A 16793-nucleotide genomic window follows, 5' to 3' on the forward strand; every position below is an offset into this window, starting at 1 on the left:
ATCAACCACAGACTCGAGCGTGGCATAGAATGTGTTCTTCACGGTGAGATCACTCGCCTCAGTCGGAGCATATACAGAGACCAGAGAAACAACACCCAAGGAGTGACAAATTATTTGTCTCATAATACGTTTGTTGACCGGTGTTACCTCAATTACCATTTTAGTCAGCTTATTGGACACAGCTACCCAACTCCTTGGGCATGATAACTATCAGAGCGACTCGACAAACAGTCAGTGTGACCACCGACCATGATCTCGCCACTATCCGGTCTCCAAACCTCAGAGAGTGCTGCAATACCGATGTCCAAACGCTTGAGCTCAGATGATAACAGAAAGAGGTGATCATCCTCTGTTAGGGATAAGCCATTCCAGGCACCCATCTAAAGGGACCGCCTCAGGTGAACCCAAGTAGACTGTCTTCTGGTTGACGACACCTCAGCACCCCCTAATGCACTACTGAAATCTGACCCAGGAAGGTTTCCCCATGGTTTTCCTCCTATCATGTAATACTGGAGATCCCGTAGGCTTTGCTCCAATCCCGTCATCCAGTGAGTTGCTCTGCGGAGGGTCGTTGCACGGGATGTACTCCCACAGAGTGGGTTTTCAGATTGTTTTGCGGAGTGAAGGGTTTTACGGGGGCCGGAGTGCAAATCCTGCCACCAAGCTCCGAAAAAAATAATAATCAGGTAATCCAACTGCAGGAGGACGTCCTCAGACACAGTTTGGCATCAGATGTGGAAGGCCACTGGCTTACAAGCAGTTCCAACGCCTTTTAGCAAGTGTTTTTTAAATTCTACTGGGTGTCCATATTCATACACCCTCCTTGCCAGGAAACCCGGTGGGGGAGACGGTTGAGTCGCCGCCAACCCGACCATGAGCTCATAAATAAGCCATTGTTTGACCACATCTGTATTTGTTGAATTGTCTTTGGTTTTAGAAGTGTTCCGAAGAACTTTCAAATGGCACGTGGCCATGAGATAGTTTACACCTGCAAGAAGTGCCGGGAGAACTTGGTCATATTTCACAGACTTCCAAAATCCTGTCACTGATTTTCGTCATAGTGACACTGGAGGATAGATTACATTTAGTCGGTGTTTCCTGGCAAAATATGCAGGCATCCCATTTGACAGCCACTGTTGAACTTTGCAGTGAAGAAGGAGGTCAACCGCCTATGTGTACTTGGACCAGCATCCTATTCCCTATCACTCAGTGTATCTCGATATGTGGTGCTTGCTTGTGAAAGATGCATAGCAGGACTGATGCCACAACACTTGTTGCTTATCATCAACGTTGGAGATTGCTGGGACCCGTTCAATTCCGACTCAGTTCTGATGAGATCTAAGTTTGGCTCGAGCATTTGCAACTTCTGTTAGTGTCAAGAGTCCTCGTTCATGCACTGCCTTTAAATATTTGATCTTTCTTTGTGTCTTGACAGAAAATGCAATTTTCAAATTTGGCGGATCTTTCTCTTTTGAGGCTACCTACATTCCTACAGCTTCCATGATCATATGGTATTGTCTTCATTCTTCATTCTTGTCTTCATCCTGAAAAATAAATTGGAAAAACAAACACACAACTCAGTTGCCTGGTAACACTTTCAATGATTGTCATTCCTCATATATCAGTTCAGTTCTTAAGTTCATTTTATTTATTCATATGCATCCTGTGGCTGCATCATTTTTCTGGGGGCACAGCTGTGCCGCTGGTACAATGCCCCCTGTTACTCATTTCACTGACCTCAGAACGATGGCAGGCCGAGTCAACCTGCGTGGTATTCATTAAACAGATTGACAGGTGCTTGAACTCAAGACCCGAAGAACTCAAGCCAGCCGCCCTAAACCGTTCAGCCAACACCAGGCTTCTTGAGTTCATGTCAACAACATACAAGCATATATGCAGATCTGTTAGAAAAATATTCACCAACGTTCATTGAAAATATCAACTATTTCTGTGGAGTCACGTATTTCAGGCCAGACGAAAACCTCATGATTTCACGAACTATGGTCTAGTATATCCAACATGTACAGAAAACATTTTTCTCTTTAACAAATTATTTTTATGAGTTCAGAAAAGGATTTGTTGACCTCAAAAACCTACAGAGCGATACCAAGAACACCTTTCTTTGGTTTCTCGAAGCAACGATGTGGATCATAGGAAATTGTCCAATTCATACAATACCGAAAGAAGGAAAACGTCAAATCCACATTGTTTTTGATTCGAATAATGATTACATGCCTTACATAGCGAACTAAAACCATCACAGTGCATTCTCGTTGAAAGTCCTGTGAAAATATGTGCTATTGTTGTGTTTTATCTGCAGTGGCCATCTTGCATTTGGCCTGCGAGTCAGCTTAAGAGGTTCAGCACGGCAAACAGCAGAAATGGATTCAGCATACCCTCCTTCTTCTTCTTTCGGCTGCTCCCGTTAGGGGTCGCCACAGCGGATCATCCGTATGATCTGCATCGTGATTTGGCACATGTTTTACGCCGGATGCCCTTCCTGACGCAACCCTGGTCGCCTCTTACGACACAGGGATATGGTACACCGATTTTAACCGGGGTATACACCGGCCCAGTATACTGGTACTCATTTCGCCGACCTCGGAAGGATGACAGGCTGAGTCAACCCCCTGGTGTATTAATTCAGTGGCTCAACGGGGCTTGAACTCAGGACCTTTTGGATCCCAAGCCGCTGCCCTAACTACTGCGCCAACACCAGGCTGGATTCAGCATACCCAAAACTTTAAAAAAAAGTTTCGAGAAACACATTTGCAAACTATTACTCAAAAATGCCTGAAGCTTTTTATACAACCACCATCTCAGGTTTTATTTACTCGTCTAAAGCTTTTACATGAAAGATAATATTAAATGATCCCCAACCCCATTCCTTAGTGGATTTTATTTATTTATATTTGGCTGCATCATTTACATCACCACTGATACAGTGCCCCAATGACCAGTCCAGAAAGCTGGTTCTCATTTTGCCAACCTTAGAAGGATGACAGGCTGAGCCAAACCTGCGTGGTGTTAATTCAACAACACAACAGGGGCTTGAACTCAACACCTTAGGATCTTAAGCCAACCACCTTAACCATTAAGCCAACACCAGGCTTATCCTTCGTGGGTGTCAGGAAGTGTTTTCGGCCTCCACCAAAAATCGAAAAAAAAACAAAATTAGATTTCTTCAAAATGCCACCAGGATTAGAACATCACGGGGCAATGCCGGGTCGCCCTGCTGGTCTGGAAAAGGCGATTTCCAGGATGAACATGTAAAATTCATCAAGTAATCAATTGTTTCCTTAAAGACACTAGAGGGCGGTAAAGTGTTACAGAAAGAATCGAATGCAATAACAAGCGGCCTTCGATACACTACGACGACTACTTTAACATCCCCGATTATTGCCACCTTTTCATGAGATCGGCCGCAGGAGGTAGATTGGCCCAAGTCTTTCACGAAGCAACTGACCAGGCCAGATGTTCAACTCGAGATGATTTGGGAAGGATTTGTAGTTTATTCAGGGTGCCGGAGATAACACACCTACTCTCAGAAGACACCAATGCTAACAGACGGGACAGCCAGCTTCAGGTCCAACCGATCAGGGATGACCCATCTTGTGATGGAAACCCCTGCATGGAAAACACCAATCTGATCGCAATTTATAGGTGGGTCGGGAATCGAACCCAGATTAGACAGCTCAAAGACAAATTTGCTTCCTCCATACCATCCTCTTGTATGAACTGCCTACGATACTTGCAGATGTGCTGTCCTACGGTATCATCCTACAGCTGGTCACTCGAGTCATTTTTATGAGAAGCCTTTTTTCGGGCCACTCCCTGCTGGCCATGCATTTAAACCCACAACTTAAATGGGGTTTGATCCGCCAGGGATCAAACCAAGTGCAAGCAAGCACACTATACCAGATGGTTGTTCCTGTTTAAAGCCAAGCAGTTTGAAGTGATTCTCATTCTTGAGGCCAAGATATGGAAATGGAACTTTTTCGCTGCACAAACGAAACCGTGCACAATATTCCCGTATTTTGGGGCATAGACTGCTGAATGACCTTTTGTTATATTTCCTTGGGATTGGAGAATCTTTACACGTTTGTCTCTTCATTCCCTGTCACTGAAATCAACACAAGTGCAGTGGTCGACAAGTTGTTTCGTTTGTCCAATAGACGGCACTGTGGCACCCTCTTATTCCATTGTACCCTCGATCACCCTTTGTATATGCGATCGATGATGCACCTGGATCCCAGATAACAGGTACAAAGAGAACACATGGTTATTAACATGTGTATCTCTTTCGCTGTCACGTGCATCAGCGACAGAAAAACAGACCTTTTGGATCCCGAGCCACTGCCCGAGCCACTGCTGATGTCACGTGCATCAGCGACAGAAAAACAGACCTTTTGGATCCCGAGCCACTGCCCTAGCCACTGCCCGAGCCACTGCTGATGTCACGTGCATCAGCGACAGAAAAACAGACCTTTTGGATCCCGAGCCACTGCCCTAACCACTGCCCGAGCCACTGCTGATGTCACGTGCATCAGCGACAGAAAAACAGACTGCTGTCACTGACGCAAGATGTGAAAAAACAAGCTGTGCCTCGCTAATCTGATTCACAGCAAATGCAATTTCCTGAAGCCACATTGCCCAAACACTCCAACAGGAAACCAAAGCCGTAAATTAATAAAAAAAAAATACAAAAAAACATTCAAATTATGTGGACAGTGGCATAAATCCATGTCAAAAAGTGTGGGGGTGGGGGTGAGTCTGTGGGGCGATATTGTAAAACTTCCACACCTCCCCCCCCCCCCACGTCCCCATATTACTTTACAGTTCCGTAAGTCCTTAAGTAATTTAACTTACGCCATTAACACCCCAAGCCAAGTGTTCGCTTAACGGTTAAGGTAGTTGGATTAAAGGGGAACTGAAATGCGATTTTTTTTTTTCTTATAATCATTAATCACGGTCTAACTCGAAGGGAATTTTTATTTTCTGAAAACCATTGTAAATTAGTAATCAGTTTAACGAGAAGGGAATTTTTATTTTCTGAAAACCATTTAAAAGCATTAATCGTGGTCTAACTGGAAGGGAATTTTTATTTTCTGAAAACCATTTAAAAGCATTAATCATGGTCTAACTGGAAGGGAATTTTTATTTTCTGAAAACCTTTGAAAATCATAAATCACGGTCGAACTGGAAGGGAATTTTTATTTTCTGAAAACCATTTAAAAGCATTAATCGTGGTCTAACTGGAAGGGAATTTTTATTTTCTGAAAACCTTTGAAAATCATAAATCACGGTCTAACTGGAAGGGAATTTTTATTTTCTAGAAACCATTAAAAATCGTTAATCACAGTCGAACTAGAAGGGATTTTTTTTTAATCCCAAGTCCTGAAAAAAGCCTGAATGTGTCGATTTTCACCTGTGACGTCACACTTAGAACTCACCTTGATCCAAACGGTGGCTTTACTTTGAGAAAGTGGATTTTGAGCTTGGATTCTGATGCTGATTCCACCGTCATTAGTAACTGAAGATTCTCAGTATGTTGAAACTGATCAGTGGGATTTTGAGGAAATTATGATAGACAAAATTGGTGATGGAAATTTTTTCAGGGACATTGTGGAGCCGTGTCGTTTTGAGCCTTGTGTGAGAGATTCAGATGGAGATGACGACAATGGAGGTGTTAGTGAAGATGAAAATGCTGGGCGCGTGTGTTTTTCCTTTCAATTGACGATTTATAAGGGATTTTGTATTAATTGATAAATCAGTTATTCTACTTCGGCAGAAACATGACACTGACAATTACATGATGGTGAGACAATGGTGGGACACAGCACAAAACAGCACGGACACGACGGATGTGATGGTCGACTCCCAGGTGTGACGTCACAAATAATCGTGAAAAAGATTTTGACCTTTAATCATAAAATTACCGACTTTATCAATCGCAAATCGGAAAAATACACCATATCTATTTTGTTTGGTATGAAGGTAGAGATTAGCGTCAAGGTGGTCCGAGCATTTGGGTTCCTTTAAGATCGTAGGGTCCTGAGTTTAAACCCTTGTCTGCCGTTGAAATAACACCAGGCGAGTTGACTCGGCCTGTCATCCTTCTGAAGTTGGCAAAATGAGTACCAGCTTACTGGAGTAATAAGCCATTCGAGTATCCTGCGTCGTACTCCTTCTCTAAACTAAACTGCCTCAGGAGCTCCGATGCGCATCACGGCGTGAAAGGAGTATTAAGTTGTTATTATTACTTATTAATAACCCGGGTGTTAGAAAAATTCCATTGTTACTTACATAACTTTTGAACTAGCCCGAACCTGCAAACTAATCTTCAATGTCACGATTACTAAGACGTGACAAACGGCTCACTGGTCACTGCAGGAAAGAAAAAAAAAAACCTCAAACATCCAGAAAATATAGAACCACATGAGCAGGATCTCAATCAACACAAAACCCACGTATCTCCATGGAACCACATGAGCAGGATCTCAATCAGCACTAAACCTGCGGATCTCCAAAGAACCACATGAGCAGGATCTCAATTAGCACGAAATCCACAGATCTCCATGGAACCATATTAGCAGGATCTCAATCGGCACTAAACCCACAGATCTCCATGGACCCACATGAGCAGGATCTCGATCAGCACTAAACCTGCGGATCTCCATAGAACCACATGAGCAGGATCTCAATTAGCACGAAATCCACAGATCTCCATGGAACCACATGAGCAGGATCTCAATCAGCACTAAACCCACAGATCTCCAGAGAACTACATGAGCAGGATCTCAATCAGCACTAAACCTGCGTATCTCCATGGACCCACATGAGCAGGATCTCAATCGGCACTAAACCCACAGATCTCCATGGAACCATATTAGCAGGATCTCAATCAGCACTAAACCTGCGGATCTCCATAGAACCACATGAGCAAGATCTCAATTAGCATGAAATCCATGGATCTCCATAGAACCACATGAGCAAGATCTCAATCAGCACTAAGTGCACAGATCTCCATGGAACCACAAGACCTCAATCAGCACTCATTGACCCATGGATCTCCATAGAACCACAACAGGACCACAATCAGCACTCAACTCATGGATCTACTGAGAACTACAACATGACTTCAATGAGCACTCAACCCAAGGAGCTCCATAAAACCACAACACAACATCAATCAGCACAAAGCATGCATGATATATTCCTCTTCAATCTCACCTTCACTGAATACATCACTAATTTGAGCGCCTATTGATCAAGCACGAGACCTATTTTCAACCACACTTCCCCACCCACCCGACCCCTTCCATCGCCCACCATCGTACCCTCCCTGCTGCCTCACTACATCTCTAACTGTACCCCTCATTCCACGGTACCCCCACCTCTTTCATTTGAAACTCGCATCTCTCGGTGAGACGGGTGAACCATCCTTGATTTAAAGTCCCAAAGTCCACCCTGTTGGATCGGTGCTCACATTCCTAAGCCTCCGCTGATTTTTCTTCTTCAGCAGTTGCACCATGGACAGGGTGTCTCAGTTGGTGCAGCATTTGCTCTGTGTCCTGCAAGACGGCCGTCGTTCTCGGAAACTCATCCTGCTCGTCGTGTTCATTGCGCTATTCTTGGACAACATGCTGCTCACAGTCGTGGGTGAGTGAGCCAGTGTGGACCGGGTTCACCCTGGATAGACATACAACCGATAGAGAATTGTCTCATCACCATGTCTGGACCAACGAGACAAACTGGCAGGCTGAGTTTTTAATCGCAGCCATTCAATTCGTTATTGCTTTTAATGTTAAGCTTTGTTTTACAGACGGGTGTGTGTGTGTGTGTGTGTGTGTGTGTGTGTGTGTGTGTGTGTGTGTGTGTGTGTGTGTGTGTGTGTGTGTGTGTGTGTGTGTGTTTTTTGTTGGTCGGTCATAAAGAATAACGGTGTTTGGTGAGGCATCAGTCTCCCAACCCCCCCCCCCCCCTTCCTCACCCCTCCTCGCTTACCCTCCCTCCTCTCTCTTCCCTCCCTTCCCTCCTACCTCTCTTCCCCCCTTAATATTCCCGTTAGTGAAGCGATGGGTTGTATTTGCTTGTACTGAATAATATACAACAACACTCCAGAGGAAGATCAAAATAGATATGAAAAGCCAGTCCACATTCAAAATGTACAGCCTTTTATATTCAGTGTTCTTCTCCTTTTTTTGACGGACGCAGGCATGCACGCCGACACCGAGCTGGAGTAACTTTTATAACTAATTTAAGCATTTTCTTAAAACAAGTCGACCCTACCCCCCACCGTGATGTCATTTTCGGTTTATATAAATTTATCATTGCTGTGGTTCACAACGTCATACAGATTGCATAATGTGCCAAGATCTGGATTCACTTTGAGTGGTGATGAAGCAGCAAACATGGTGTGTTTACTTGACTTCATATCCCATGTACCAGACCTAAATGTTGATCTGAATTGTAGTGTCACGGAGTATTCCCATATTACATATTATCCATAACAAAATATATTCAACATTCATCATTTATTACTGACAAAAAAATTGCAGAAAGAAGAAAAAATAAACATTCAAAAAAGTGTACAAACAGTGGGATGAAATCTCAAAAAAAAAACAACCAAACAAGGTAGGAATGACAGCACATGACGATACCATGATACGACATCACAATCCTCTTATGGATTTCCATCACAATATCTTTTGACATTTTACTCTTGTTGTGGGATTGTAATGGAACAATGTCAAGCAATTTTATTTCACACCAAGTTTCCCCTTTTTGTATGATCTTCTTTCATTGGACAACCCGTCATTTCGGCATCGATAAATACATTTGTAAAATTTAATGTTTCGTTCATAATAGTTTCTCCAACTGTTTCATTGGAGTGCTTGGTTAAAACACTTGGCGCACATTCTTAAAGCTTCGATGGCGATAATGCAGTTTGTTACCGGAGTTAGGAAGACAAAGTAATTCAGATGATTACCATGAGTAAAACATGTTCAGTTCTTGTAAAGCAATGAATCGCAGCATCATGGCAGGATATCAGAGAGGGGGGGGGTTGAGAGAGAGGGGGTGGAGAGAGGGTGGGAGGAGGTGAGAGATTGGAGGGAGGGAAGGTGAGAGTGGAGGGAGGGAAGGTGAGAGAGTGGAGGTAGGGAAGGTGAGAGAGTGGAGGGAGGGAAGGTGAGAGAGTGGAGGGAGGGAAGGGGAGAGAGGGGAGGGAGGGAGGGTGAGAGAGTGGAGGGAGGGGAGGGGGGAGAGTGGAGGGAGGGGAGGGGGGAGAGTGGAGGGGGGGGGGGGGGGAGAGTGGAGGGAGGGGAGGTGGGAGAGTGGAGGGAGGGTTGATGGGAGAGTGGAGGGAGGGAAGGTGAGAGAGTGGAGGGAGGGGAGAGTGGAGGGAGGGAGGTGGGAGAGTGGAGGGAGGGGAGGTGGGAGAGTGGAGGGAGGGAGGTGGGAGAGTGGAGGGAGGGGAGGTGGGAGGGTTGGTGGGAGAGTGGAGAGAGGGAGGTGAGAGAGAGAGGGGAAGTGAGAGAGAGGAGCGAGGGTGGTTGGAGAGAGGTGAGAGAGAGGAACGAGGAGAGGAGAGAGAGGAGCGAGGAGAGAGAGAGAGAGAGGAGAGAGAGAGAGAGAGAGAGAGAGAGAGAGAGAGAGAGAGAGAGAGAGAGAGAGAGAGAGAGAGAGAGAGAGAGAGAGAGAGAGAGAGAGAGAGAGAGAGAGAGAGAGAGAGAGAGAGAGAGAGAGAGAGAGAGAGAGAGAGAGAGAGAGAGAGAGAGAGAGAGGAGGCAGGAGGTGAGAGAGGAGATAAGGCAGGAGGTGAGAGGAGGGAGAGAGAGGATGGAGGGGAGGAAGAGGAGAGAGAGGGGGTTGGGGAGAGAGAGAGAGAGGGGTGGGGGGAGAGAGAGATATGGGTGGGGGGAGAGGGAGATAGGGGTTGGGGGGGAGAGAGAGAGAGAGAGAGAGGTGGGGGGAGAGAGAGAGAGGGGTGGGGAGAGAGAGAGAGATGGTGGGAGGTGGGGAGAGAGAGTGGAAGGTGGGAGAGAGGAAGGAAGGTGGGGATAGAGAGGGTGGGGAGGGGGAGAGAGAGAGAGAGAGAGAGGTGGGGGGGAGAGAGAGATAGGGGTGGGGGGAGAGAGAGAGAGAGGGGTGGGGAGAGAGAGAGAGATGGTGGGAGGTGGGGAGAGAGAGTGGAAGGTGGGAGAGAGGAAGGAAGGTGGGGATAGAGAGGGTGGGGAGGGGGAGAGAGAGAAAGGGGTGAGGGAGAGAGAGGGAGGCAAACATTGAGGGTATGAGGAGATAATTTGGTGATGTGGACTGGGAGACTCTAACAACAGGACAATTAACATCAGAGAAATGGGAAACCTTCAAGGAGCAAATGTGTAAAGTGCAGAGTAAGTACATTCCAACGTGGTGTAAAACTAGAAGCAGAAAGAGACCAGGGTGGTTGAGCAGTGAGATAAGGAACGTGAAGGAGAAGCAGAAGGTATTTATTAGGTTTAAAATAAGAGGACTGGAGGTAGATTTATATCACTATCGAAGTAAACAGAGGCAAGTTAAGAAAATAACTCGGCAAGCCAAACGAGAGTATGAGAAGGACATGGCTAAGAATATTAAATATAATAGCAAGGCATTATTTAAGTATTTCAGGGGAAAAGAACAGGTTCAGACCAGTGTGGGTCCATTGAGGAATAGCACCAGGAGAGTGGTTCGTGATGAAAGTGAGATGGCAGGCTTATTAAACAGGTTTTTTCTTCAACTTTTACACAAGAGCAGTGAGGAGAATTTCCAATTGCTGAGTGTATCTATCGAGGAGGTGAGGAAGGGCTTTTACAGAAGATTCAGGTTGGAGTGGAGGAAGTAATGGAACAACTAGGTAATCGAAGAGAAGATAAGGCTCCGGGTCCAGATAATATGCACCCGAGAGTATTGATGTAGGTGGCTGAGCAGGTAAGCGAGATGTTCACGGATATTTTCAATAGCTCACTGCAGTCAGGACAGGTACCGGAGGATTGGAGAGAAGCAAATGTAATACCATTATTTGAGAAAGGATCCAGTGAAGAATTGGGGAACTATTGACCTGTGAGTTTAACTTCAGTTTGTGGGGAAGGTGTTTGGAGACATTCAGGACCAGATGAGGAACCATTTAAACAAAGACAAACTAATAATTATTAATTATTCATAGTTGTTATAATAACTAAACCTAACAAACTAATAATAACAAACTAATTATAATTATAGGTAGTCAGCATGGGTTTACCAAAGGTAGTTCCTGTCTAACAAATCTTTTAGAGTTCTATGAAGCAGTGTCTGATTGGGTGGATGAGGGAAAGGCAGTGGACAGAGTATATCTAGACTTTAATAAGGCATTTGATGAGGTACCACATTGGAGGTTGTTAGCCAAAGTGAGGGCTTGTGGAGTTGCTAGTCAGGTCGCTAATTGGATTGAAAACTAATTTAGTGGTAGGAAACGGAGTGGCTGTGAGCAGGATGATGTCTTGCTGGGAGAATGTAAGTAGTGGAGTACCTCAGGGATCAGTACTCAGACCACAACTATTCATTATTTACATCAATGATTTGGATAATGGGGTGAAGAGTAAGCTTTCCAAATTTGCAGATGACACAAAGCTTGGAGGTTTGGTGAATAGCAGAGGGGGTGGTGATCACATTCAGGAAAGTATTGATACTTGCATAGATTGGGCAAATGATTGGCAGATGGAATTTAACCTGAGCAAATGTAAGGTGTTGGGATTGGGGGGGGGTTGCAATGAGGACAGTGATTACAGGATGTAAGGAGTGATGTTGGAGTGTGTCGTACAGGAGAAGGATCTGGGGGAGGTAATAGATATGGAGAGGTAAGCAAGCAGCACAGTTCCAGGCAGCTATTTCGGTAAAGTAAATAGGGTTTTAGGTTGTATTTGGAGGGGGATCATTTATAATAAATCAAAAGAGGTGGTGTTAGCATTGTAGAGAAATTTAGTGAGCGCCACAATTACAACATTGTGTGCAGTGTTGGTCACCACAACTCAGGAAGGACAGATGCCATAGGCAGGGTTCAGCGCAGGGTTACAAGATTGATTCTGGGCCTAGCTTGACTCAGCTATGAGGAGCGGCTGAAGGAGAAAGGGCTTTGTTCACTGGAAAAGAGGCGGTTACAAGGAGATATGATAGAGATGTTTCAGGTGGTGAAGGGTATAGCTAAATAAGTGCTGACGAATTGTTCAACAGAGTAGACAGTGATAGGACCCAAGGGTCACAACCTGAGAGTAAAGAAGAGGAGAGTTGGGATGGTAGCAAGACAGGGGTCTTTAACTCAGAGTGTAGTTGAGGCATGGAATAGCCTCCCTGGAAAGGTAGTGGCAGCAGAAAAAGTATACGAGTTTAAATTAGAATTAGATAGGTACCTGGAAGTTAAGGAGATGGAGGGGAAAAGGGATGTTGATGGGACTTTAAGGTAGCTTGATCATTGATGGGTGATTGTGTACGTGTACGGAGTGCTGTTGGTGGGGGTCTTGTCAAGGAGGGTTGTGTGGTTGATGTGTGTTTTTAACCAAGTCAATTCCCCCTCCCCTGAGGGGAAGAAAAAAAATACAAAAACTTAAAAAATAATAATAATTCATTAATTAAAAACTTTTTTTTGCATTTTCTTCCTTGGATCTTGTGTAAATAAATTAGTATGGTGTTTGCACAGGTATGATGGGCTGAATGATCTCCACCTGTGTTGGATTTCCTTGTTATTTATATTATAAAGCAGTAGTGTCTGTCCATCCCTCTGACCCTGAACGACTTCCTCAGTTTTGGAGCCAACCCCGCCAAACCTTCTGTTTAACGTTTTAGGGTCCCAGCCGGTATCCTCAGCTGGGTGTGAGGTTTCATAAACACCTCAATACAATTATGATTTTGAGTGTCGATCCATGTGAAGCTGCTCCCGATCCGGATGTAACCTCAGAATGGCGTTTTTCTTTGTTTCCCTCATGAGTGTTTGTCACATTGTATTTTGTAATATACTGAAACGCAAAAGAAACTTACCACTTGTTTGAAATGTAATAAAATTGTAACAGTTCAAAATAAAACAAACCAACAATTGCTAATTGAAACATTGGCATTTTATTGATTACATGTCAAGTTTTTGACCAAGATACACCATCTCATAAGTTTGTTCTACAGTACAGAACAGCACAGGGTGTGATGTCAGTCCCCTTTCAATAGCGTGTGTGGCCACCATTGTTTTGGATACAGGCAGTGCATCGTCGGCGCACACTGCCTACCAGTATTTTGGATGGATTGCTGCTGGATTCTGTCCCACTCAGTCCTCAATGTCTGAAGCCATCTGACTTAGGACCATCTGCCTGTCCTGCCTTGCAGTGGTGACTCTTGGCCTCCCTGATCGAGGTCTGTCATCTGCAGAGTTGTGGAGGGTGTCTCTGTCCACCAGGGCCGATATCGTCTGGTGTGAACAGCCAAGGCGACGTGCCACCTCACGGTAGCTCAATCTGCCTTGCAGTATGCCCAAGGCACACTACCGTTGATCCCTTGACAATCGTGGCATGTTGATTGAAATGCCCATTTTGCACTGGCCTTTTTAAAGCCAATATCAAGACATCACGTGCAGCTCATTAAAATCAGCCCGTACCCCTTGGCTAATCACTGACAGTCAAAACGGCTGTTCAACAGCTGTGCTATGAAGTGACCATTGAAGGTTCAAGTGACCATCCGTGACCATTTTGTCTGACAGTGAGGACACTATTGTCCACAAATAAGTTCACACATTTACTACACGCAGTGTTATTGTTGATATTTGAAGGTTTAAAAGGTGGTAAGTTTCTTTTGCGTTTCAGTATATTAATGGTATAGTATTAATTTGTGATTGGAATGATGCTCTTTGGAATGAAAATATTGAGAGATTGAGTTTCAAAGATTCAGTAAATAATGTGAGGGGTTCCAGCTGTGACATTTGTGGAATCATCATGACATCATTGAAATACTTTGTTTACCTCACAATTGTTTGTAATATTGTATTTTGTTAAATTAATGGTATCGTATTAGTTTGTGATTGTAATGATGCTGTGTGAAATGAAAATATAGAGATTGAGTTTAAAGCAAAATAATAATTTGACTTCCGGTTCTGGGTTTGGAGCGACGGCAGGGTCTCTCAGGGCTCTCTGCAGACTTTCTCAAAGTTAAGTTTCCGGTCGTTCTTTGTCCAGATTTAACTTTATTTTCTCACCTACATGTTACTGTGTGTTCCTAGTTCGGTTTTGTTTCAAAAATCGTGCTATTTTGTGAGTTTTCATCGACCTTGTCTGACCGAGTTCCTTGAGGCCTACCCATCCTTCCCCTCTAGGTGTACGATCGTGTTTATTTGTATTCTCTCCCTATTACCTTCAATTCCTATCTTCCCCACTTTCCCAACGTCCCCACATGCCTCCCAACTAAACACCATGTTTCTTGTCTTAAATCCAAAACAAACAAACCAAAAAAAACTACCTTTCTCCCTGCATACCCACGAGTCCCGATCCTTCTTCTTATTCTTCCTCCTCTTATTCTTCTTCTTCCTCCTTCTGCTGGCACACCATATCTATTCTACTTGAGCTGACCCACTCTCGCCATTACCTTCACGATTTCTTCCAACAACCTTCCATTCCCGAATCTTACCTACTAGCCAAAACCCCGTCACAGACGGATTCCGTTCCATGAGCCCAGTATGACAACCAGTGGCGGCTCTCGTAAGAGCCGGATCCCAGTCGATGTACTCCATGGCCTTACCTAATGAGGCCTACAAGACGTCCTTGTACACGACATTTTTGGTGTACACTACTCCTTGTGAAGACGTCCCTTGATTTGTGCACGTGTCTACTTTGACGTACACCGTGTCAAAACTTCTCAGGTCACAGTACCGAGAAAAACATGACGTGACCGGTAGGAGGAGCACAAAATTGGTCCTTCAGTATTAATATATAGATGCTTCAGAGTTGAAGGTTGACTATTGCCACTATGTGCGATGCACTCTTACAGGTACGAAGTTTCTTTCAGTCCAGGTCACAGTACCGAGAAAAACGTGACGCGACCGCTAGGAGGAGCACAAAATTGGTCCTTCAGTATTAATATTTAGATTCTTCAAAAATACATCAAAAATTAATAATCTTTCTTGTAACCTTAAGATCTAAATTTGTTCTCCGAAAGGACCATTTGGAACCCCCCTCCCCCCATCCACTTTCTCAACAATCATCTGGAAGAAGTCCTTTCTTTCAAGCTTCTGGGTCTCACGATCTGCCATGATCTTTCCTGGGAAAGCCGCATTTCAAACCTGGCCTCCAAAGCCAGTCGCCGACTAGGAATCCTCCGTCATGCAAAGTCCTTCCTCGACTCACTTGAGCTCCTGACCAAATAGAAAGCTTTCGTCCGCAGCCTGATGAAGTACTGCTCTCCTACCTCCCACCTTTCTGGTGGCTGGTGCTCCTGCCTCCCACCTTTCTCGGCTTCACGCTGTGGAAACCAAGGTATTTCGGATCATTGGTATCTCCCGCGATAAGACTGAGTCTTTGGGCCTCTCACTCTCTCACCACAGGCAGGTCAGTGGTCTTTCTGTCTTCTACCATCTCTTCTCTGGTCTCGCCCCCCCCCCCACCCTGCTGTGTCTGCGATTTGTCCCTACCATATTTCCGCAGGGCGCTCAAGGTCCGCCAACAACCCCCTTCTGGTGAAACTACCAAAATCACAAATCACTGCTCACCTTCACTCTTTCATTCCTCTTTTTTCCCACCTTTGGAATAAACTCCCTCACTCTACTCAATCCCATTCTTTCCTCCAGGCCTTCAAAACAGCTGTTCACCACCACCCCTTATCATCCGCATTGAAATCCTTGATCTTTTCTTCCCCCGTTAATCCACCCCAAACCCACCTCCTTCAAATCCCCTGCTTTCTTTCCTTGCCCAAGTACTTCATGAGCCGGCTGTCCAGTGGCTGTGCAGCCCCTCCCATGCACAGCACGGTCAGGTGCCTCACTCATTAAATACAATATATCTTGCTTTGAAACTCACAAAGAGAAAGTATATAACTTTATGAAGAATTTTATAATCAAATTCATATAAAACAAGTAAAAAAAAGACATAAAATGTTTAGTCCCCGTTGTTTTAGTAATTTTGCTGTATGGAGTTAAAGGGCTTGGCCATATTTTTGGACAACTAAAATGGCCGCCAGTCTACCAGTTGGCCATCTTTGATCAGATCACAAAATAAAGTGAGGAGCACGTGTATACCATCACGTCCTGTGCTTGTGCCAAGTTTGAACAAAATCAGACCATGTATGTAGGAGAAATGGTTGGGACCCGTTTAATAACATAATGGCCGCCAGTCGGCCATCTTGGATCTGATCTCAAAAGAAAGAAAGAATGATGTGCTTACGTAAGCCATCATTCATTATCTGTGTGCCGAATTTGAACAAGATCGGTAAATGCATGTCCGAAATATGGTTACAGATGTACACACGCACGGACACAAAAATCGAGACCAAATCCACAAGCTCCCGTTTCGGACCAAGTCCAACAGGGCTAATAACCAATTCTTTCGAAACAGTCACACGGACAAAGGAAACTGTGATCGCTCATACGCTGCTGAGATTAAAACCTCCACCACCCATCAACAGTAAAAGATACTGGATTAAACTTTGCCACCACTGCGCCCGTAACCAGACATGCAGGCGCACGCGCGCGCGCGCGCACACACACACACACACACCCATGGAGAGTCCCTTTCAGAACCAAAATCTACCCATATGTACCACGTACCACT

At 44.7% G+C, this 16793-nt stretch overlaps 1 protein-coding gene across 5 annotated transcripts in view; it reads left to right on the top strand.

Annotated features, from left to right (window-relative positions):
• Nucleotides 1-16793, top strand: part of LOC147033760 (synaptic vesicular amine transporter-like) — a 201397-nt gene that overhangs the window by 22236 nt on the left and 162368 nt on the right. The window contains exons 1-2 of one of the 5 annotated variants that reach the window (XM_085870336.1): nucleotides 7366-7425; nucleotides 7523-7662. The exons of 3 other annotated variants lie outside the window; for them this stretch is intronic. In XM_085870336.1, the coding sequence (XP_085726462.1) occupies nucleotides 7533-7662 (130 nt within the window). In that variant the 5' untranslated portion in view covers nucleotides 7366-7425; nucleotides 7523-7532. Of the gene's footprint in view, nucleotides 1-7365; nucleotides 7426-7522; nucleotides 7663-16793 lie in introns of those variants that run through there. One more of the 5 variants, XM_085870329.1, reaches the window with a different exon arrangement.

This window comes from Eptatretus burgeri, chromosome 1, assembly GCF_056783735.1.
Source record: "Eptatretus burgeri isolate ZD-2024b chromosome 1, Ebu_testis_v1, whole genome shotgun sequence".
In the NCBI taxonomy this organism is placed as follows: domain Eukaryota; kingdom Metazoa; phylum Chordata; class Myxini; order Myxiniformes; family Myxinidae; genus Eptatretus; species Eptatretus burgeri.